General features: G+C 33.8%; 1 protein-coding gene across 1 annotated transcript in view; it reads left to right on the forward strand.

Moving 5' to 3' along the window:
- The window catches only part of TYR (tyrosinase), a 191681-nt gene that overhangs the window by 14471 nt on the left and 151203 nt on the right, over positions 1-26007 (forward strand). The window contains exon 2 of the mRNA XM_031961428.1: positions 18020-18236. Coding sequence (XP_031817288.1) covers positions 18020-18236 — 217 coding nt within the window. The remainder of the gene's footprint in view (positions 1-18019; positions 18237-26007) is intronic.

The following is a 26007-nucleotide window of genomic DNA, read 5'->3' on the forward strand; positions in this document are numbered from 1 at the left end:
AAATACTACAGGAAGTATTCAAATCCTGATCCTCAGATTACAAAATTAGTGAGAGAGATAAATATATAGATATGTATATATAGATATGTATTATAAATAGATAAAAGATAGATGATAATTATAAAACACATATAATATATAAATATATTGGTATATATAGATATCTATATATAGGTATAGATACATCTTTTTATTTTCTATTTATTAAGCTATTCATGTCAGTAACTTTTTTTGTCTTTATAATGTTTTTGTTTTTCAATCATTTCAGTGAGATCCAACTCTTTGTGATATTATTTGAGATTTTCCAGGCAAAGAAACTAGGAGTGGTTTGCCATTTCCTTCTATAATTTGTTTATAGATGAAGAAACTAAAGCAAACAAGATTAAATTATTGCCCAGGATCACATTGCTGGTAAATGTCTGAGATCACATTTAAATTCAGATCTTCTTGATTCCAACACTAGAGCTCTTTGTACTGTGCCACATTGCTGCCCTTAAAATATCAAAAGCAATACCTACTATATACATTTAGTAAATACTTGTTTGTTGAATAATTCATTATTGTGGCAATGGGTATTTTTATTAATCTCTCTCTTCCTAATCCTACCTCTTATTATCAATTCTCAGTAAAATCAACAATCATTTATTAAGTGATTATTATATGTCAGATACTGTGCTAAGTTCCAAGGGTACAAAGAAAAGTGAAAATATCATCACTAGTCTCAAAGAGATCAGAAGAAAATAGAGGATACAACAGACAACAAATATGTATGTGAAAGGAGTGTGTGTGTGTGTGCGTGTGTGTGTTTATGTATGTGCCTCGTGGAATTTCTCTGTATTAGTTCTTCCTTTCATAATTCATTTTTATAATTCCTCTTTTTAATCTTTTCTTACTCAATTTTCATTTTTTGAATGACCTACCTCTTCATAACAATTCATTATCAACGATACTAACAAAATTGTAATATGAAATAAGTAAATAGTAGGACCTTAATTAGAGTTTTATAAATTGATTTTAATGATTTCCTTATTCTTCTGGATCTTTAATATCGAATTTTCCATTGAGTTCTGTTTTGATGTTAGAGATCTCCTAAAGTCCTTCAATTCACCAAATATCCATTTTTTTTTAAAGTTCAAGGTTAAACTTTATTTGCTGGATAAATTATTTTTGGATCTTACCACAACTCCTTTGCTCTTTGAAATATAATGTTCCAAAATGTATGATCTTTTTGTGTAGAAGCTGCTAGATAACCTGAAATCCTATTTTCCCACTATATTTAAATCTTTTCCCCCAGTGCTTGCAATATTTCTAATCAACCTGGAAATTTTGAAATTTGGCTAGATATTCCTGAAAGTTTTCTTCCTAGGATCTCTTTCAAAAGGTAATCAGTGAATTCTTTCTATTTCTATTTTACTTTCTTGTTTTAGAAGTTAGGGCAATTTTCCTTAATAATTTCTTGTAATATTGTTTGGTGATTCTTTTTTTTTTTTAAATTATAACTTTCAACTAGCCCAGCAATTCTTTTATTGTCTTTTCTAGATCCGTTCAACAGATCAGTTGTTTTTCTAATGAGATGTTTCAGATTTCTTCTAGTTTTATTTATCTTGATGTCTTAAATTGTCATTTGATTCCATTTGCCCAATTCTGGTTTTCCAAGAACCATTTTCTTTTTTAACATTTTGTATCTCCTTTTCTAACTATATTTTCATAATTTTCCTGAATTGCTTTTTTTTTCTAATTTTGTCTCATTCTCTCTTCTTTGAGTTTTAAATTGCTTTTTAATTTCTTCCAAGGTTTCTTTTGGGGCTTTCAGCCATTTGACATTACTCTTTAGGATGAGTGACTTTTTTCTGTCTTTCTCTGAATATGAACCAAAACTTCTTTTATACCAAACTATCTTTCAATGGTTGTGTTCTTTTTCCTTTGCTTACTTATTGTTATTTTTAATTTGTCTTATATTAATTTTAGCAGCTTAATATTATTATTATTATCAAGTTTTACTTCCAAATTGTGGTTAATAAGCTTCAGGTTCTTCTTGCTGTTGTTCTGAATTATACTTTGGGGCAAACCTCAGGGACTCTTTTTTTCCCCTCCCAAACAAGAATAATGTTCTTGTTCCCTGTGGTATGGCAATCATTAGGCACATTCCTCCACAGATTCAGCTAGCAGCCACAGCCTGAGGTCAAGTCTGATTAGCACCCCTAGGTCAGGCTTTGGGAAAATAGAAAGAATTCCTTCAGTCTTACCTCACTAGCTATCTGCTATTCTTTATTTTTTTAATTAAAGTTTTCTATTTTCAAAATAAATGCACAGATAATTTTCAACATTCACTCTTTGAAAACCTTGTATTTCAAAATTTTTCCCTTTCTTGCCCCATCACTTCCCCTAGACAGTAATTCAATATATATTAAACATGTGCAGTTCTACACATATTTCCACAATTATACTGCACAAGAAAAATTAAATCAAAAAGGAAAAAAATGAGAAAGAAAATGCAAGCAAACAACAACAAAAAATTTGAAAATGCTTTATTGTGATCCACACTCAGTTCTCATAATCCTCTCTCTGGGTTCAGATGGTTCTCTTCATCATAAGACCATTGGAACTGGCCTGAATCACCTCACAGTTGAAAAGACATCTGCCATTCTTTTATTTATTTATTTGCTTGTTTTTGCTGAGGAAATTGGAGTTAAGTGACTTGCCCAGGGTCACACAGCTAGGAAGTGTTAAGTGTCTGAGATCAGATTTGAACTCAGATCCTTCTGACTTCAGGGCTGGTCGTCTAACCATTGTACCATCTAGCTGCCCACTCTGCTATTCTTTAGAAGGAAATTTGCATGATAAAAGGTCATGAGATAAAATTTTTGAGGCCATGAATGATATGAAAATTGAGGTAAAATTTCTTGAGGCTTCATCTTTGTTGACTAGTAGTGCTTAGCCTGGAGGTTTTTACATTCAGATCAAACAGTACCCCTGTAGTCTTCTCTAAGGTCCCTGTAAAATGTCTTAGGACAACTGCTTTACCCCTTCATTTTTTCTACTCTATGTTCATTTCATAGCAATTACTTTCCAGAATACGGTCTTATAACAATCACAATAAATTTCTTGGATCAGTCATTAAATAATAATAATATAAACAGGAGTGGAAAAAAAAACCCATCAGTATATGAGGACTGAATATCTGCTATGGAACTTTTGGAGGCCACACACAGAAGTCCAAGATGTCATTTGCATTGATAGAGCCAGAAATCAAGAACAAATCCACATGATGTACACAGCCACTAAGATTGAAAGGGAGACTGATGTTTGTAAGGTCTTTATGATCCTTCTGGCAACCAAAGGAAGGGCTCTGATTTATGTCTTGGCTTGGGACAGACCTTTCCAAGGTTCACATAGTACTTTACCTATGATGACCTGCTTTGATTTGACATTTTAAGTTTTATTATGCCTTTTGCAGATGAAAAAGCTAAGATTCAAGGTATATGACCCACTCCTACTAATGGAGCTAACAAGTAGTAGTGGGATTTGAACTTGGGTTTTTTTTTTACTCCTAACAAACTATTCTTATAATTGCACAGCTTCCCTCTTTAAATCCTAAAGAATTGTGTACTATTTGAAGAAGCAGAGTGAAAGAAAAGGAAAAAGTGTAGATACTTTTTCTCCTTTATTAGAATGAGGTTAACTGATGTAGAGATTGTTTCATTCTTTATACTTGTAACTCCTGTGCCTAAAAGGCTTGTTACTTAGTAGATACCCATTAAACATTTATTAATTGATTATTTAAATTGCATCAATAAGCACATAAGAAGTGCCTTCTAGCTGTCCAAGAACTGTGTAAAGTGACATGAATGCCAGAAAGACACTTCCTGACTCCAAAGCAACTTATACTCTTATGAGGTTAGGGGTTACGACACCTAAAAAGAAACTGATAAGCAAGAGGGGAAAATAGAAGAAAAAGAATGTATCTAACTCAAGGGCATTTCAGAGAAAATAAAAGATAGCCAGGCCAAATCTTAGAGAAGAAGACATTTGAGGATAACCCTGGTATTTTCCCTGAATAAAAGTTCTGGAAGAAACAAGGCAATAAGAGGGAGAGGCTTCTGCAAGAAGGATAGAACCAATGTATGAAGTTCAGAAGTACCATAGTTTCCCAGGATAAAGAGGTTTCTGGTGTATTGTTAATAAAATGCAGGAGAATCAGAAATATACTCATGAGAGGAATGAAGGAGTCTTGATTTCTTTTTTTCCTAAAAGAATTCCATGAAGCCAGGAAACCAGGAGAAAAGAAAGAGTGATAGCCATGAGAAACCAGGAAGGAGAATCAGCTTTAGATGTTGCTAATAGAAAAGAAAAATAATAGCAACCTAACAGGCCCAGATTGCCCCCCAAATCCTATAGATCTTCCATTGTTTTAAAAGCTATATTGACACAGGATGTCTTAAAGATATCAATGAAGTTTACAAGCAAGTATCCCCTTCTCACAAGGAATAGCCATAGCTTGTTGGATGGAACCTTTATAAAAGATTTAAGAAACGCTTACTCAGAAGTTGCATAAGACAATGAAATAAAAAGTCCAATCTTTATCTGGAAAGGATATAAAAAGTTATTTACAATTAGAAGGTATGAGTAAATTATAATATGCATAGTTTGAGGAAGTACTCACAACAAAAGATCATAGCTGTGTATCAGTCCAAGAAACAGCTCTTTTTGTGGTAGCAACGAAATGGAAAATGAGTGGATGCTCATTAATTTAGAATCGGCTGAATAAGTTCTGGTATATGAATGATATGCCTTGGTATATGAAGGTAATGGAATAATCTATCAAAAAATGATGAGCGAGTTGATTTTAGAAAGGCCTGAAAAGATTTAAATAAATTGATATTGAGTGAAACAGGCAGAACCAGAAATACATTGCACACAGTAACAGCAAGATTGTGCGATGATCAACCATGAAAGACTTGGTTCTTCTCAGTGATCCAAGACAATCTCAATAAACTTTGTATAGAAAATGCCATCTGCATCCAGAAAAAGTACTATGGAGATTGAATGAAAATCAACATATGCAATGTTCACTTTTTTTCAAAGAAATTAACATTTAAACTGAGATGTTCTATTTTTCTTGATCAGCCTATGGTTCCTTCGGTATGAAAAGCTTGAAAATCATGACATCACTTCCCCACAGTCATGGTCCTCTTCCAGAAGGAAGAACAAACAATAATAGCAAAGGACTCTGATTTATCTAACAAGAGAGTCAGTTTAGAAGACAGGAAGATCCCGATAATCCAGGGCAAGTAACTTACCACTTTGCCACTTCAAACAACTTTCTAAAACTTAAAGTTCAGAGAAGGTATTTCTCTGTATTTCTAGGGAAAGTCTTTATCCAGGAGTTCCCTAGGACAATTAAAACAAAAGTCCAATCAGTCCTATACTAACTGCTGGATATACAAAAAGAATCAAAATATCATCCCTGCCCTTAAGGATATTACAATATAATGGGTGAAACAACAAGCAAAAAAAAGAAGTATATGCAAGCAAGTGAAATGAAGGATAAATAAGCAAGACTCTAAGATTAAGAGATTTGAAAAAGGCTTTTTGTAAAAGGTGAAATTTTACTTAAAGGGCAACAAGAAAGTAAATAGTGAGATAAAAATGGGCAACATTTCAGGCAAGAAGAATAGCCAGGAAAAATGCTATGAAAAATGTCTGGTTGGTGGAACAGTTCAGAAGCCAATATCACTGGATCAAAGAGAACATATGGGGAATAAGGTATAAGAAGATGGGAAAGAAGGCGGAGCCAAGATGGCGGAGAAGACACACGCGACTTTCTAAGCTCTTCTCTTACCCTCGTTACCAATATTATATTGAGCCTCAAAAATAGTCTTGACTGCTACAATTCGGAAAGATAAGAAGAGAACAACTCACCTGCCAAAGAAAATCTGCAGTCTCGCCAAAAAAGGTTGGTTACGGGGCCAGGGGGGAGATCGGCGCAGACGGGGAGAGAAATTAGGTTCCGAGGAGAGTCTCAAACCGAGGGTGAAAGCACAGATCTCAGCACAAGCGCGCAGCCCCAACCCGCAGCAAGGGCTTTTCCTGGGCAGTGTGATCCTGCACGGCAGGAGGACGCAGCCCGGGTTAGCCCAATCTGCACAGTGGGGAGCTCGGTTGGGCCATAGAGCTTTTCCAGGGCCGATTTGCATTGGGCAGAGACACTGGGGCAGAGTTCCGGCGGTCTGCGGTCCGCGCCAGCCGCTAATACCACAGTCCCACAAGAGGCTCCGGCCTGGGGCATGACACTTTCACCACTTAGTCTCTAGCCTAGGCAACGATAATCCACCCAGCCCTACTAGCAGTTTGATAACTCGGCCAGTGCTGAATCCACTCCTGTTGGAAAATCCCCACCCAGAGCACCCCATACCTGAGCTGAAATCAGCTTGAAATCTTCCCTGCCTGCAGAGGAAGCTGGTAACCCCTTGCCTAGAGACCACCCCTAAAGGCTTTAAACATGAATAAAAAGATGAAAAGAACAATCGACAGCTTCTATGCGAGAAAAGAGCAGGATGCAAACCTGAAGAGACCTCAAACAGCAAAATGCATCAGATTGTCCTCCTTACATAATGCTTCACAGAAGAGACCATAAAAGTCCAAAAGAGAGTTAGAAGATAAATGGGAAAGGAAAGAGAAGCCTATAAGAGAGCAACAACTTCCTGAAATACGAATTGAAAAGTTAAAAATCTCTAGAAGTCAAATTGGTGAATTGAAAAATAAAAAATCACAGGAAAGTAAGAATTGTGAATTGAAAAATAAAGAATCTACTAGAAAGTAGGATCCGTGAATTGAAAAGACAAAGAACACGCAAGAAAGTAGGATCGGTGAATTGAAAAAGAAAATAATTCACTAAAAAAAAATTAGTGAAATGGAAAAAATCCACTAGACCAAAACAATACATCAAAAACTCAATTGACATATACAGAAAGAAGCAAAAGCTAATGAAGAAAATAATTCTTTAAAAATTAGAACTGAACAAATTGAAACTAATGATGCATTGAGACAGCAAGAATCAGTCAAGCAAAACCAAAAATGACAAACTGAAAACCATGAATTATCTACTTGCTAAATGACAGACTTGGAAAATAGATCTAGGAGAGATAATCTGAGGATTATTGACTTCCTGAAAACTATGATGAAAAAAGAGCCTAGATACTATTTTACAAGAAATCATCAAAGAGAACTGCCTAGATGTAATAGGAATCAGAAGGTAAAATAGGATTGAAAGAATTCATCGAACACCTTCTGAAAGAAACCCTAAAATAAAAACACAAGGAATATTGTAGCAAATTTAGAACTATCAGATAAAGGAAAAAATTTTACACAGCCAAAACCATTTAAATACTGAGGTGCCACAATAAGGATCACCCAGGATCCATGCCCTCTACATTAAAGGAAAGAAGGCCTGAATATGACATCCTGAAAGGCACAAGAACTTGGGATGCAGCCAAGAATAAACTACCCAGCTAAGTTGAGCATTTTCTTCCAGGGAAGAAGATGGACATTAATGAAACAAATGAATTCCATTTGTTTCTGAAGAAAACCAGAATTAAACAAAAAATTTGATTCCAAGAATAGAACTCAAGAGATGCAGAAAAGGTAAAATAACTTTGAGAATTGTATTTCTGTTGTGATATACAAAAAATACATGTAAAATTTGATAGCAATTGATATAACATAAAAAGGGAAGTAGATATGGAAAAGGGATGATGGCAGAATAAGGGAAGGAGGATAAAAGAGGGAAACCACATCCCACAAAGAGGCTAAGGAAACTATCATATCTGAGGGAATTCTAGAGAGGGGAGGAACATTGTGTGAATCTTACTCCATCAGAGTTGGCTCAAAGGAAAAATAATCTGACATTTGTTTTAGAGAAAATCTCTCCTCGCCCATTAAAACGGGGAGAGGAAAAGGAAAAGAAAAGAGTAATAAGGAAGGAAGGGGAAAGACTCAAAGGGGGAGGAGGGATTATAAGAGGATAAGTATCGTGATACAAGAGGGGCAATAAGTTTAAAAGGGGAAAGAGGGTTGGGGGAGGCAAGAATAAGAAAGCACAATCTGGGGTTATTAGGATGGCAGGAAATACAGATTTAGTAATTCTAACGTAAATGTGAATGGGATGAACTCCCATAAAGAGGAGGCAGATAGCAGACTGGATCAAAAGTCAGAACCCTACATATGTTGTTTACAAGAAACACATTTAAAGCAGGGGATACATATAGAGTAAAGGTAAAAGGCTGGAGCAAAATCATTATGCTCAGGTGAAGTCAAAAAGAGGGGTAGCCATCCTTATCCAGATCAAGCAAAAGTAAAATTGATCTAATTAAAAGAGATAAGGAAGGAAACTACATCCTGCAAAGGGTAGCATAAACAACGAAGCAATATCAATATTAAACATATATGCACCAAGTGGTATGGCACTAGCTTCCTAAAGGAGAAGTTAAGAGAGTTGCAAGAAGAAATAGACAACAAAACTGTAATAGTAGGAGATCCAACCTTGCACCTCAGAATTAGACAAATCAAACCACAAAACAAATAAGAAAGAAATTAAAGAAGTAAACAGAATATTAGAAAAATTAGGTATGTTGGATCTTGGAGAAAATTGAATGAGATAGAAGGAATATACTTTTCTTCTCAGCAGTTCATGGAACCTATCTCAAAATTGACCATATATTAGGACATAAAGACTTAAATTAAATGCAAGAAAGCAGAAATAGTAAATGCTTTCTTTTCAGATCATGATGCAATAAAAACTACATTCAACAAAAAATTAGGGGAAATAGACCAAAAGTAATTGAAACTAAACAACTTCATCTTAAAGAATGATTGGGTGAAGCAGCAAATTATAGATACAATTAATAATTTCACCTAAGATAATGACAATGATGAGACATCATACCAAAATTTGTGGATGCAGCCAAAGCGTAATAAGAGGGAATTTTATATCCTTAGAGGCTTACTTGAATAAAACAGAGAAAGAAAAGATTAATGAATTGGGCTTGCAACTAAAAAACTAAAAAAGACCAAATTAAAACCCCAATCAAATACTAAATTGAAATTCTAAAATTAAAAGGAGAAATTAAAATATTGAAAGTAAAAATCTATTGAACTAATTAATAAAACAAGAGTTGTTCTATGAAAAGCCAATAAAATAGATAAGCCTTTGCAAATCTGATTAGAAAAAGGAGGAGGAAAATGAAATTAGTAGTCTTAAAATGAAAAGGAGAACTTTCCACCAAGGAAGAGGAAATTAGAGAAATAATAAGGAGTTATTTTGCTCAACTTTATGCCAATAAATTTGATAACCAAGTGAAATGGATGACTATCCAAAAATATAGACTTCCCAGACTAACAGAGGAGGAAGCAATGTTTGAATAGTCCCATTTCAGAAAAAGAAATAGAACAGGCAATTAAACAACTCCCTAAGAAAATCCCCAGGACCAGATGGATTTACATGTGAATTTTACCAAACATTTAAAGAACAATTGGTCCTAATGCTATATAAATTATTTGATAAAATAGGGAATGAAGGAGTCCTACCAAATTCTCTTCTATGACACAGACATGGTAATTGATACCTAAACCAGGTAGGCTGAAAACAGAGAAAGAAAATTATAGACCAATCTCCTATGAATATTGATGCTAAAATCTTAAATAAGATATTACAAAAAGACTACAGAAAATCATTCCAAGATAATACACTATGATCAAGTAGGATTTATACCAGGAATGAGGGCTGGTTCAATATTAGAAAACTATCAATATAATTGGCCATGTTAATAACCAAATTAACAAAACCATATGATCATCTCAATAGATGCAGAAAAGCATTTGATAAAATCCAACATCCATTCCTATTAAAAACACTTGAGAGTATAGGAATAAATGGACTTTTCCTTAAAATAATCAGCAGCATCTATTTAAAACCATCAGTAAGCATCATATGTAATGGAGACAAACTGCAACCATTCCAATAAGATCTGGAGTGAAACAAGGCTGCTCACTATCACTGTTACTATTTAATATTGTATTAGAAACGCTAGCTATAGCAATAAGAGCTGAGAAAGAGATTAAAGGAATAAGAATAGGCAAATGAGGAAGCCAAATTATCACCTTGCCGATGACATGATGGTATACTTAGAGAACCCCAGAGATTCTGCTAAAAGTTATTAGAAATAATCCACAACTTTAGCAAAGTTGCTGGTTATAAAATAAACCACATAAGTCATCAGCAATTCTTATATATCACTAACAAAATCCAACAGTCAGAGTTACAAAGAGAAATTCCATTTAAAGTAACTACTGATAATATAAAATATTTAGAATCATCTGCCAAGGGAAAATCAGAAACTTATGAGCAAATTACAGACCACTTTTCACACAAATTAAGTCTGATCTAACCAATTGAAAATATTAAATGCTCTTGGATAGGGCGAGCAAATATAATAAAGATGACAATATACCTAAACTAATCTATTTATTTAACATACCAATCAGACTCCAAAAACTATTTTAATGACCTAGAAAAATAACAACAAAGTTCATATGGAAAACAAAGGTCAAGAATTTCAAGGAATTAATGAAAAAAATCAAATGATGGTGGCTTAGCTGTACCAGATCTAAAATTATATTATAGAGCAGCAGTTACCAAAACTATTTGGTATTGGCTAAGGAATAGATTAGTTGATCAGTGGAATAGAGTAGGTTCAAGGGATAAAACAGTCAACAAATATAGCAAACTAGTTCTTTGACAAACCCAAAGATCCCAGCTTTTGGGATAAGAACTTACTGTTTGATAAAAATTGCTGGGAAAATTGGAAACTAATATGGCAGAAACTAGGCATTGATCCATACTTAACGCCGACACCAAGATAAGGTCAAAATGGGTTCATGACCTAGGATAAAGAATGAAATCATTAATAAATTAGAGGAACATAGGATAGTTTACATCTCAGACCTGTGGAAGGGGAAGGTCTTTATGACCAAAGCAGAACTAGAGATCATTACTGACCACAAAATAGAAAATTTTGATTATACCAAACTGAAAAGTTTTTGTACAAACAAATCTAATGCAGACAAGATTAGAAGGGAAGCAATAAACTGGAAAATATTTTACAGTCAAAGGTTCTGATAAAGGCCTCATTTCCAAAATATATAGAGAATTAACTCTAATTTATAAAAAATCAAGCCATTCTCCAATTGAAAATGGTCAAAGGATATGAACAGACAATTTCAGATGAAGAAATTGAAACTATTTCTAGTCATATGAAAAGATGTCCAAGTCATTATTAATCAGAGAAATGCAAATTAAGACAACTCTAAGATACCGACACACACCTGTCAGATTGGCTAAAATGACAGGAAAAATAATGATGATTGTTGAGGGGATGTGGGAAAACTGGGACATTGATTCATTGTTGGTGGAGTTGTGAACGAATCCAACCATTTTGGAGAGTAGTTTGAACTATGCTCAAAAAGTTATCAAACTGTCATACCCTTTGATCCAGCAGTGTTACTACTGGATTATATCCCAAAGAGATTATAAAGAAGGGAAAGGGACCTGTATGTGCACGAATGTTTGTGGCAGCCCTTTGTAGTGGCTAGAAACTGAAACTGAATGGATGTCCACTCAGTTGGAGAATGGCTGAATAAATTGTGGTATATGAAAATTATGGAATATTACTGTTCTGTAAGAAATGACCAACAGGATGATTTCAGAAAGGCCTGGAGAGACTTATACGAACTGATGCTGAGTGAAATGAGCAGGACCAGGAGATCATTATATACTTAACAACAATACTAGATGATGACCAGTTCTGATGGATCAGGCCATCCTCAGCAACAAGATCAACCAAATCATTTCTAATGGAGCAGTAATGAACTGAACCAGCTATACCAGAAAAGAACTCTGGGGATGACTAAAACCATTACATTGAATTCTAATCCCTATATTTATGCACACCTGCATTTTTGATTTCTCACAAGCTAATTGTACAATAATTCAGAGTCTGATTCTTTTTGTACAGCAAAATAATGTTTTGGTCATGTATACTTATTATGTATCTAAGTTATATTTTAATATATTTAACATCTACTGGTCATCCTGCCATTTAGGAGGTGGGGGGTAAGAGGTGAAAAATTGGAACAAGAGGTTTGGCAATTGTTAATGCTGTAAAGTTACCCATGTATATATCCTGTAAATAAAAGGCTATTAAATTAAAAAAAAATAAAAAATAAAAAAAACACAAAATAAAAAAAAAAAAAAAAAAAAAAGAAGATGGGAAAGGCAGAAGGCTAGATTATAAAGGTCTTTGAACAGTTTTGGTTTTGTTTATTTTTTGTTTTATTTTTTGATCCTGGAGGTAATAGAGACAAGAGTTTATGGATCACAAAAGTGATGGGATTAGACTGCACTTTAGGAAAATCACTTGAGTAGCTGGAGTGGTCAATTGGTTAGATTGGGAAGAGAATTGAGAAGGTAGACCAATCAGCAGACTATTACAGCAGTCCAAGCATGAGGTAATGAGAACCTGCACCTGAGTAATAGCAATGTCAGAGGAGAGAAGAGGACCATTTACCAAAAAAAAAAAAATTGTTGCAGAGGTAAAATTGATAGACTTTGTCAACAGATTCAAGAGATGTTTTGGACCTGGGTTTAAGACATCAGTTTGACCTGTTTAAGATGTCTGAGAGATGTCTGGAAGTCAGCAGAGAATTTGGAGAAGGACAGATAGAGCTGAGACTCATCAGCATGGAACAGATAATTAAATCCATGGGAACAGATAGGATCACAAAGTAGTGTAGGTAAGAGAGAGAAGTGAAAAGGCCCAGGGTAGAAAACTGGGACACTTACAATTAGAGGGCATGATCTTTAGGAGGATGCAACAAAGAAGGAAGAAATGGTCAGGATTATTAACATTCCAGGCTTTTTACAAGGATTTTATCAGATAATATTTATTTTTAAAAGATACTAGCATAATGCCAGACACATAGTAGACACTCTATAACTGTTTATTCCATTCTTTTCCTTCCCCCATCTTTATCTCTAGCTCTATTCCTCTCTCTTAACAAAACTAAATGGATCAAACAGTAGTGTTAAATAGACATAGCCACCATTGTTTTCTTCTGTTTTTAAAAGCAAACACAACTGAATTGTTGAGCATTCATTTCAGTGACTTGATCAATAGAGACTATTTCTGCAATAAAGATTAGTTAAAAAAAATTATAGCCAAATTAAAAATAACTACCCAGAACAGACAGTATGAATGAATGTGTTGGGTTCTGAATTAAACAGAAGGTCTAGAGATCAAGCTGGATTGGTTTTAAGAAACTGAAAATCTTGTTTAATGATCCAAATTTTCTCCCAGAACTAAAGATCTATTCTTTTTTAATACTTATAATATATTAGCATTGCTGTATAACTGTTAAGACATGGAACACAATGTTCCTTGGAGTTTCAAAAACAGACACCACACAAAGATTAATGAAGAGCATGTGATGGATTTGAACAGCCTGCCACATTTAATAATCAGGAAGTTTGAAGAACAAAATTAAAATATATCATCAGAAAATGGGTTGCTTACATGAAGTATTGTAAGTAGATACTTCAAGTACTTCACCAATATCTGTATAATACTAAAAGAAAGGGATGAACAGGTTAGAGAAGTAGGGCAATGATATGAACAATTTTTACTTTAAGAAAATCACTCCAGTGGCTGAATGGAGAATGGATTGGACTAGGGAGAGACTTGAGATAGGCTGACCAATCAACAGACTATTACAATAGTCTTGTATAGTACTTTATCTTAGTTTTTTTTTTTGCTCCCCCCCCTCCTTTTTTTTTTAATAGAGAGAATCATAGAATTGTGAGAGTTTTAAGGGCTCTGGTCTTCTAGTATCTCCTGAAGATGAGGAAAATAAGGTTCAAAAAAGAGAAGTGTCTGGCCCAAATAGAAGGAGGACCTGGAACTAAGTTTTATTTTTCAATTTTCACTCCTATGTTCCACTACACATACCTAAAAAGGGAGTCTGAGAAATAAAGAAAATGTGTCATTAGTCTAGGCAATTTCTTTTCATTAAAATCATAATGAACTATACTTAATAATTTCATATATAATATTATTTTTTCAGTTCTGCTTTGTATATAGAAATAAACATTTTTATCTGTATTAAGTTCAGTATTTAAAAAAAATAAAAAGAACTAAGGGAATAACACTTTGAAATGGATGTCCTCATAGAGTATAGAAAACATATATAAAAATGTCCATAGAAGTTACAACATAAATACATTAAGTGCATAGAAATAAATACACTAACTGTATTCTGCATAAGCAAGATTTTTGAACATTCAGTAATTTCTTCAATACAATAAATTATACCTTAGTGTGCATAAAAGCCTAATGGGCTTTTTGCTAAGTGGTTCTTCTCTTACCCAGGAGAAATTTAGGCAGTAGAATATGAGGTTCAGGACATTTTTCTCTTGGCTTAATTCAGATTGTTTGCTGCCATATGGGGTCTCTTTTTTTTTTTCTTTTGGTACAGGCTGTCCACCCACTCCCACCCTCTCCATCCAAACTTTCATCTGTCATAAGAATTGGATTTATTATGTTGACTCCAAAATACAGAACTGGGATTAATGAATGGGTACAATTTGACAAAAACAGATCTTCAATTAACATTTGAAAAAAAAAAAAAGCCTTTATAACAATTAAAGCCTCATCAAAGTATATTGGACTGCCTCATGAGATAATGGGACATCTTCCAATGGAAAATAAATAACCTTTTGTAGAAGGGATATTTCATGATGGGGAGAGTTCCTTTTAAGATACAGGTGGTTCTAGATATTCTACTGAGTCCCTTCCACTGCTCTGTGCTGTCCCTAGAGTCAAAAGGACCTGAGTTCAAATATGACTCTAGATACTTACTAGTTGTGTGACCCTTGGTATACAATTCCTAGCACACAGATTTTGTTTAGCCACTCAACATTGATTATCTTTTATAAATATATATTTGCTCTAAATAGATAACAAGAACAAACAAACAAAAATCCCACCCCAGATCTCAATGGTACAATTTCCCTGTGCCTCTTGTGGAGGAAACTGGCACTGATCATTTTGTACTTGAATTTAGTAAGACAAATACTATGTAGGAACTAGATCATACCATTAGACTCATTAAATTCAAGTCCAAAATCAGTAGTGCTAGTTTCTGCTGAGCTGGAGACTTTTATTGGAATCCTGGACCCATATTTTTTATGTCTTTGCAACTGAAGTTTCTATAACATCTGCCTTGGATTTCTGGACTCCAAAATCCCCATTAGCTCATACTCCTGGGCTAAATCAAAACTTAGATTGGAAAAGAACAGTCAAAAAGACCAAAGAGCTAGTCCTTTTTCTTTAGTCCATGTGGCCTGGGAGTGAATCAGGGGAGGTAACATAATACTTAGGTCCCTTCTCTCATACCACATGATCTTACCAGCTGACAGTGAAGAAGTGACTTTAACCCCTAGACACAAATGCAGCAAAAACAAACTAACAAAAAACATTACAAATGCTGAATTAGGTAATTAAAATATTGACAGTTCCAGTTACACCTCTAGTAGAGAAAAGGCTTTACATTAGATTAATGCATCATGCACATGCTTGTTCTAGTCCTCCAGTCTCTAAAAAGTAGTCCTTTACTATGTAATATAATTTTAGATGGTCAAAACCCCATTAATGTGGAAAATGGTTCATTTGGGCTCATACTTCATTACAATCAATAATAATCAGTTCAGTGTGTTTCTATAATTGGTCATGATTATTAGAATAATATTCACTTAATCAGTCATCTAGTAGTACAAGAACAACCACTTATTCACTGGAGATAACCCTTTTCTTGCCCATTTTGTGACCACCCATACTAATGCATCAATTTTGGCTTTCCTCAAGAGCTGAAATTAAGGTCTGCCAACCAATAAGATTTTATAATTTACCATGCCCCTTTTGCATGGTTGGGTATCAAATCCTATAAAAATAATACAATATGGAAAAGAGATATCTCAGATCATGAGGAAACTTTGACGTCCACTTCATTAGAGAGAGCCCTAGACCTTTTGACAAAATTTCATTGGAATTTGGAGATTTCCCCCAGTCCTTTTTTGTTTGTTTGTTTGTTTGTTTGTTTGTTTTGTTCCAGAATGGACAGTTTTGGGTCCCACATTATATAGGCATGAAAAATGACTTGCACTGAAAGTATTGAGTTAAGAGAGAGAATGTCAAATCCAGAGAAAAGCTAATAGTCCAGTTTGTCTACAATGAAGAAAATATAAAGAACAGAGGAGTAAAATATGATTGTAGGATAATTTAGAAAGAGAATTATAAGATTCTTAAAAGCCAAACTATTTTATCTTAAAGGCAAGAAGTAACTATTAAGATTTTCAAGTAGAATAACATGAACATAGGTAGATCTGTGTTTTAGGAAAAGAATATTGACAATTCTAAAGAATAAATTGGAAAGGAAAGGGAAAAGGTGAAAGAGAGGGAAAGAGAAAGAGGTAGAGAGAGAATAAGAGAGAGAGAGATTCAATTTTGTGTGTATATTCATATGCAAATTTTAAGCATTATATAAATGAAACTATTCCTGCTTCTACCATTACTACTACTGCTTCTGCGGCTGCTGCTACTACTACTTCTCACTAATATTTCAAGAGCTGGAATTTCTTTGGCTTAATATAAGCAATCATCTCTCAATTATTCAGATAACAGAATATCCATGTTTTAACAGATGGTTCATGAATTTATGAAAAAAAAAAAGCATCACCTGTTAGCCAAACTTAAAAACTAGCTTTTCAGAACTTTTATTGGTAGAACATTAGATATTCAGACAATCACTGAACCCACCTTTCCAGTTTATTATAACCATCAATTTACACTCAATTTGATTCAGCTTTGGGGATCCAGGTTCACCTTCATACCGTGATGTGACTTTGAAAGGGAAGTTTAGTTCTCTTTACTTCACTTAAGAAAGATGGATTAAGTTATTCTTAAAAACAATCCATCAAAGCATACTAGTCTTCCTCAAATAATTAAAGATATATTTTTATTTTGTTTCATTTTCTTCTACTGAGTTAGGAAGATAAATAACTGTAGGGTATTAAAAGTAATGAGTACTGTTACTCATACATCTAATTAAGCTACTGTCAGTTTGGATATATATTTTAGAAAGATTTCACATTTTAAAAGAGAAAAAAAAGGTTATATAATGCTTCTCAAATATTGGTACACATCTCATTTAATTGGCACAGCAAACATATTCTTTCAATTTTAATGTAGACATTCTTATTCATATTTTGAAGATGAAGAAAATGAGGTTCAAAGAGGGGGGAAATTTACCTTAACTACATAATTAATAAATGGTGGAACTTAGGGTTCTAAAGAAGTTTTTTTTTAAATTTCATGTTCATTTTTTAAAAAAGAAGTCCATGTCAGATGTCATAGACCAAATTTTCTACTTTAATCACTGTTTTTTATTATACAACCAAATGTAACCATTTGGTAGCAGTAAAAATAAGCTGCCTAAGATTTCACTCTTTTGAAAAAAAAATGTACTTCTCTTTTTAAGAATTTCAAATAGAGTATAGGGATAATAACAATATGAGCTGGAAGGGGCTTAAGAACAGAACATGTCAGAGCTATAAGGGCCATTAATACACACACTATAAGAACAAGAAGGAAACAGAACACACAATGCAATAACCAGGTGAAATCTAAGAGGTAATCTAAGTGATTTCCTTCTCTCTATTTCTATACCATCCTCCCTCAAAACACAAACACACACACACACACACACACACACACGCATTTTATAAATCAAAAAGAGGCAAAGGGAGAGTCAAGATCATAAATCAAGTTAGTGACAGAGTACGATAATCCTATCTCTGCCCTTTATGTTAACTGTTCAGATAAATCTTTTAATCTAAAGGTATTTTGTGTAGGTTATCTGTAGCAGATTAGAAGAATACAACATTCAGCAGTCCTTATGTAATGCAACAGAAGAAGGACCTCTGCTCCGTAACCCTGGAAACCATGATCGAGGGAGGACTCCAAGAATTCCCACTTCAGCTGATGTAGAATCTTGCCTAAGCCTAGCTCAATATGAAGCCGGTTCCATGGATCGAGCTGCTAATTTCAGCTTTAGAAACACACTGGAAGGTAATTCATTTCTGTTCATGTGTATAGTTACACTTTAGATTCTGAAGTTCACCGGATCAACTAAGTACCAGGACCAGCAGATTGGGCTCCCAGAAAGCAACTGGCTACATTTGTCTCCAGAGTTTTTAGAAGTAACCCAAAAAGTTTGGGGATAATTTCTAGTACTATAGCTTACAATTTTTCACCATTGTATATTCCTTATTCATTAACAATTAATATCAGTCAATTTTATAACATTTTAGTTACAAATATTTGCTAAGATAATATAGAATCAGAAACCTTGTTTCACCCCTTATCTTACTGGGAATGATTTTAGTTTATCTCCATTACATAGAATACTTGTTGATGATTTTAAATGAATGCTACTGATCATTTTAAGGAAAACTCCATTTAGTCCTATACTTTCTGGTGTTTTTAATAAGAATGAATGTTGAATTTTGCCAAACACTTTTTCTGCATCTATTGAAATAATCATATGATTTTTGTTAGTTTGGTTATTGATATAGTCAAATCAGAGGTACTCTTCCAGAAGCACAAACAGAGCTCAGAGCAAAGTAGACTTGAGTTTGGTGAACTAATAAGGAAGGTGATTGGCAACTCCAGGAAATTATTTCACTAGAAGTACACCCCCATCCAGCCTCCTTCTTGGAACACTCATGAAGTTCCCATAGATATTATACTACATTTCCACAAGGTACCTTGTAGAATTAGAGTTGCCTTTTCTCATTGTATCTAATCTTTCTTTGGTTTCTCATGAAAGCACTGCCACTACTTAGATGTCCTTGTGATAACTAGAAAAAATGGTAAGATTTAAAGAAAAATTAATTCCAATACTATGCAAACTATTTGGAAAAATAGGGAAAGAAGGAATCTTAACAAATTATTTTTATGACACACATATGGTGCTGATACCTAAACAGGTGGGGTTAATATAAAAAAAGAAAATTATAGACCAGTTATCCTAATGAGTATTGAGCAAAAATCTTAAATAGAATATTAGCAAAGAGATTACAGGTGTTATCACCAGGAAAATACATCATGACCAGGTAGGATTTATACCAAGAATGCAGAGCTTGGTTCAATATTAGGAAAACTATTAGCATACTTGACTATATCAATAACCAAACTAACAAAAAATCATATGATTATCTCAATAGATGCAGAAAAAGTGTTTGACAAAATTCAACATTCATTCTTATTAAAAAACACCAGAGAGTATAGGACTAAATGGAGTTTTCCTTAAAATGATCAGTAGCATTCATTTAAAATCATCAACAAGTATTCTATGTAATGGAGATAAACTAAAATCATTCCCAGTAAGATAAGGGGTGAAACAAGGTTGCTATCTATCACCATTACTATGTTTTAAAAATATTAGCTTAAGTAATGAGAAGAAAAAAATTAAAGGAATTAGAGTAGGTAATGAGGAAGCCAAATCATCACTTAGAGAATCCTAGAGAATTGGCTGAAAACAAAAAGAAACAATTCACAACTTTAGCAAATTTACAGGATTCAAAATAAATCCACATAAATCATCAGCATTTCTATATGCTACCAACAAATCAGTAGCAAGAGATACAAAGAGAAATTCCATTTTAAAATACTGTAGATTGTTATGGGCCAGAACTCTGAAACAAGGATTCTTACAAAGTTTTAAGTCAGTGGAATTAATGAGACAATGGTTATCTGTAAAGTCCAGGTTAGCCCCCTACAGGCCTCAGAATCAGCCAGAGCCAGGATAAGCAAAAATCCTTGGTCTTTAGGGGGAGAAGTGAAGAGGATCGACAACACTACTACAAACTCTCCACAACCTCCCTTCTCTTTGTCCACCTCCAAAGTGACTGTGGTTTGACTCATTCCACCCCCTAATCCCTCCTTACAATTCTCTCAATCCCAAGCATTGAGCTAGCATTAACTGTGAGAAGAGAAATTTCAAACATGTTAATAGAGTTATTGTCCAATAGATAATTAGCCTTAAGTGCTTGGTTGTCTGATTTAAGTGCCCCTATTCAGAGTTTCAGCCTTTTACAGTTATCTAGTTTAGCATGGTGCTTAATAGTTTTCTAGTTCAATATATGTACTTAATTCTTAATATAGTTCCACAAGATTCACACTTATGATAATGGAATATATAACAGCTACTAAGGACTGGAGGAGATTCATTCCATCTTCACTCAGGTTTCTGGTGGCTCTCCTGGGGGACAAAGAGGCCAGGAAAGAGAGGCAGAGACATATTCATTCAATCCTCCACCTTTGTGGGGGCTGGAGGTTGAAGCATAAACCCTTGGACTCAGGCTCACTTCATCTCATGTCACCATGGTGGCCTATCCTCCTGCATTCTCTCCACTGAAACCAAGTGCCCTCTGAAGGCCATGAGAGAAAACTAGCTGAGCTCCAGGTGAAGGAGACAATAAAGACTTTTGGACTTTAACACCTTGCTATTCTTGTAGTGATTAATCTACTAAAAGGAAGGCTGCCCAAGACCTCCAGAAAACTCAAATAAGATCATTACAGCAGATGATGTAAAATATTTGGGAGTCTACCTGCCAAGACAAAAATCAGGAATTATATCAACACAATTGCAAAGCACTTCCCACACAAATAAAGTCAGATCCAATTGATTACAATTGGAAGAATATCAAGTACTCATGAGTTGGTCATGCTAATACAATAAAAATGACAATACTATTTATATTAATCTACTTATTCAGTACCATACCAAACTCCCAAGAAATTATTTTAGAGAGCTAGAAAAAATAATAACAAAGTTCCTCTAGAAGAACAAAAACTCAATAATTTCAAAGTAATTAATGAAAAAATACAAATAAATGTGGCCTAGCTGTATAAGACTTGAAACCATATTATAAATCAGCAGTCATCAAACCCATTTGGAACTATCTAAGAAATAGAGTACTCCATCAGCAGAATAGGTTAAGTTCACAAAACACAACAGTCAATGACTATAGTAATCTAGTGTCTGACAAGCCCAAAGACCCAAACTTCTGGGATAAGAATTCACTATTTGATAAAAACTGCCAGAAAAATTAGAAATTACTATGGCAGAAACTAGGCATTGACTCACACCTAACACCATATACCAAAATAAGGTCAAGATGGGTTCATGATTTAGACATAACTAGTGATATTATAAGCAAAGTAGAAGAATAAAAGATAATCTACCTCTTAGATCTGTGGAGAAGGAATGGATTTGTGGCCAAAGATGTACTAGAGTACAATAGGAAATGCAAAATAGATAATTTTTATTATATTAAGTTAAAAAGGTTTTGTACAAACAAAATGAATGTAGACAAGATTAGAAGGGAACCAATAAACTGGGAAAACAATTTTCACATCCAAAGGTTCTGATAAAAGCCTCATTTCTAAAATGCATAGAGAGTTGACTCAAATTTATAAGAATACAAGCCATCTTCCAACTGTTAAATGGTCAAAGTATATGAATAGACAATTTTCAGATGATGAAATTTAAATTATCTATACTTATATGAAAAAAATGCTCTAAATAATGATTGATTAGAGAAATACACATTAACACAACTCTGAGGTACCATCTCACAACTCTCAGATTGACTAAGATGACAGGAAAAGATAAAGATGAATGTTGGAGGGAGTGTGAAGAAATTGGGACACTAATACACTATTGGAAGAATTGTGAATCAATACAAACATTCTGAGAGCAATCTGGAACTATGCCCAAGGAGCTATCAAACTGTGCATACCCTTTGATCCAGCAGTGTCTTTACTGGGCCTGTATCCCAAAGAGATCTTAAAGGAGGGGAAGGGACCCACATGTGCACAAATGGTTGTAGCAGCTCTTTTTGTAGTGGCAAATAACTGAAAACTGAGTAGATACCCATCAGTTGGAGATTGGCTAAACAAAGTTATGATATATGAATGTTATGGAATATTATTGTTCTATAAGAAATGATCGGAGGATGATTTCAGAAAGACCTAGAAAAATTTACATGAACTGATGCTAAGTGAAGTGAATAGAACCAAGAGAAAATTGTACACAGCAACAAGATTATGTGATGATCAATTCTGATGGATGAGACTCTTTTTAATACTGAAATTATTCATGCCACTTCCAATAGTCTTGTGATGGAGAGAGCCATCTGCAAGCAAAGAGAGGACTGTGAGAACCGAGTATGGATCATAATATAGTATTTTCACTTTCTGTTATTATTTGCTTGCATTTAGTTTTGTTTCTTTTTAATATGATTCTTCTAGTATAGCATGATATGTATAGAAGAATTGCACATGTATTGGATTACTTGCTATCTAGATAAGTGGGTAGGGGGAAGAGAAGGAGAAAAAAAATTGGAACACAAGATTTTGTAAGGGTGAATGTGGAAAACTATCTTTGCACATGTTTTGAAAATAAAAAAAAGCTTCAAAAATAATTAGAAAGCTAACTCCTGTAATTGCTTAAGATTGACAAAGTTATCCTCTGTTGAAGAGGACAGGATTTACATGGGGTCAGGTTTTGGTAGACAGAAGATTTTGTCTCTCCAAAAGTAATTCCCTCCCAAGGGCTGGCCTGGAATGGCTAGTATGATACCCAAATGCTGGGTTCTAATTGCTTCGCTATTTTATATAATACAATAGCATTGTATGTGTGTATACATACACATATACATAATACACACATGCATACATATATGAATATGTATATACACATTTGTTCATGCATACACACATATATCCTAAGTCTCTTTAATTAGTCTCAATACATTTATCGTATAGGTCACTCCTTCCAAATTGATCAACAAATTTTCTCACTTAGTTTAATGTTCTTGAAAGAATGTGTAATTCCACTTAATAAATAACATAGATTCTTATTTGGTCAATTGGAATGAGGGTGATTAATTGACTGAGTTATTACCTCGGTTTGTCTTAAATGTTTTACACATTTCTTCTTTACAAATTATTTTTTGCAGTTTTGTATTTTTAAGTTAATTCTCCTTTCCAGTGGGCCTTGGGAATATATTAGGCATGTTTTTTTGTTTTTTTTTTTTATCAAAAAAAACTTTTATCAAGGACCTAAACAATAATTAAAGTACATAAGTATTTGGGAAACAATGGAAAAATGGTCAAGTCATCCCTCTTGGGGAATCCATAGAGTAGTGAGGATATATGGCATGAACATTGATAAGCATGATAAAAGGTAAAATGACATAAAAGAAACAAGTTACTCTAAGAAAACTTTGAAGTAGGGGCAAATACTCTCTATTGAAGGCGTAAGCAAAAGCTTCAAGAAGGTTATGTTTGTGTTGAACCTTGAAGAAAATGAGTATTGTGCTTAATGAATGGAGAAAAGAGGAATCTGACTATATAGGAAATAGTTATTATACTAGTTTCCCTTGCCAAGGGCACACATCTGCACAGTGTAGTAGAATGGGAAAATTGTGTTCTTACCCTTATTGTAATTATTTATTTAACCTTAGTTATTAATGAGAATGTCAATATATACATAAAGAACAAGGGCATTTGTTTTTATAAACTGCAAAAAAAAGACTGGAGCTTCTAAACTTTCTTATACAGAAAAAAATATCAAAATTGGCCTTGTAAGAAGATTGATCAGCAAACCTTTTCATTAAAATAATAATAATAAACCCCTTCTACCTTCATCCTTCCCTACTCTTCATTATTAGAGAGTAACTCCTTTAGTGTTTAAATAATTCCTTCATCAAAATGAAAACAAACCTGGTAAAAAATAGTATATTTAGTGATAGATTGCTAGTTGCTTTGAAATGGCTTAATTTTTATTTCATTTGATAAATATTAATCAGATACCTGTTATGTTCTAGCCATTAATGCCAGATATAAAGGCTAGAGAAAAATGAGGTTTAGTTTTTGCTTTCCATATTCCTAGGCCCTTTTCCCCTTTTATTACTAAACTTCTCAAATTAATAATAAATACTTCTTAATAGCATATCTACTTCTCTCCTGAATACCTCTCCTAGATATTTTCAATCACCTCAAAACCACCATGTTTAAAACTAAATTTAGTTTTCCTTCTAAATCTTCTGATTTCCTTACTGATGTCAATTAAAGAACTATTCCATTATCACTCTGGTCTAAGAATTCAAAATCGCTTTCAATACTTTTCTTTTGGTTACAAACATTTAAGCAATTACTAAAAGCTTTCAGCTCTCTTTACATTTCTATCTATTTCCATACTACTTTCTTTTTCAAGGCCTAGTTCAAACGTACCTCCTCTTTGAAGTTTTCCTAAATCTTTCCATTTGGAAGTAATTCTTTCATCATCTAATATCATAGCATTTTTATACTCTTTTATACCCTTATTATAATGTGACATTCATTGTGAGACATGAGTCTGTTATGTGTCTAAAATTTGTACTGTGAGGGATCTGTAACACCTGAGAGAGAACAAATACTTGTGTGAATATATGCCAGATATCATAGAATCTTGGAGTTGAAAGAAATCTTGTTAGTTTGTTTTCATTTTTCTCAGAAATAATTTTATATATTTATAATTTTAGCATCTAGGTAGCTCAATAGATTTAATGTCAGACCTAGAAATATAAAGACCTCAATTTGAATCCAGTTTTAAACACCTACAAAGTCTGTGACTCTTTGAAAGACATTTAATTTTTGTGAAACTCCCAGGAGGTTTTTGTGAGAATCAAATGAGATAATATTTGAGGAAATACTTTGCTGTCATTATCTTCATCACCATCATCATTATTTTAATATATTTATCAATAGTTTGTAGTCATTTATCTGAATACTTGTCATCCTTCTTCTCCTTTGAAATATAAATTCCTTGCATCCTGGAGCTATTTTCATTTTTGCTTTTCTGCCCCAAATGACCTAGCAAAGAAGGGCCAACATATTTTGATTTATTAAAAAATGTGGATTGAATTGAATAATAGCTAATTAAGGACTTGGGGAAGTTGAATGATTCAGTGGATAGAGTGCTAGGCCAGGAGTCAGAAAGATTCATCTTCCTGAATTCAATTCTGGCTTGAGTTGTGTGTTGTTTTTTGTTAGTTTTGTTAGTTGTTAGTGTGACTTTGGGCAAATCACTTCATCCTCTTTACTTTGGTTTCCTCATCTACAAAATGAGCTGGAGAAATGGTCAACCACTGTAGCATCTTTGCCAAGAAAATCCCAGAAAGAGTCACAAAGAGTTAGATCTGACCAAAAACAACTAAATAACCATCTGCATTTATCTAAAGCAGGAAGTCTCTGCATCTACATTTCTAATAATAAAAATGATACAATCTTACTGGACAGTAATTCTGTTGCTTACTTTATACATGAGAAATGTGGGAAGGAATCTATTAAGAAATCTAGGAGTGTGGGAATGATACTCAGCGTCTAGTGTTTATAGTTACCAATAGTCAACTATGCCCCAGAACATCTTTTGATATCAGCTTTCCAATGACAGACAGAATCTTTCAAAAGGCTCACGTCACCCCAAACAATTACAATAAAGTATGAACAATGTGCTCTTGCTAGGATTATAAAATCTTATTTGGTCTCATTACAGTGGAACTGTTTTTATGCTGAGTTTCTTAACAGGTCCAGAACAAACTAGGCTTGTAATAGTTTTACCAAATATTGAGAATATATGGAATATATTGATTCAAGGCTTAGAAGGTTGATATATCTAAATATCTAAATATCACACCAGGTGGCTGCTATACTGATTATTAAACAATGGAAAACATTGACTCTTGAGTTCTTGAACCCATCAAGAAAGTATGCAATCTTGAAAATGGCT

The sequence above is a fragment of the Sarcophilus harrisii genome, chromosome 3, assembly GCF_902635505.1.
Source record: "Sarcophilus harrisii chromosome 3, mSarHar1.11, whole genome shotgun sequence".
In the NCBI taxonomy this organism is placed as follows: domain Eukaryota; kingdom Metazoa; phylum Chordata; class Mammalia; order Dasyuromorphia; family Dasyuridae; genus Sarcophilus; species Sarcophilus harrisii.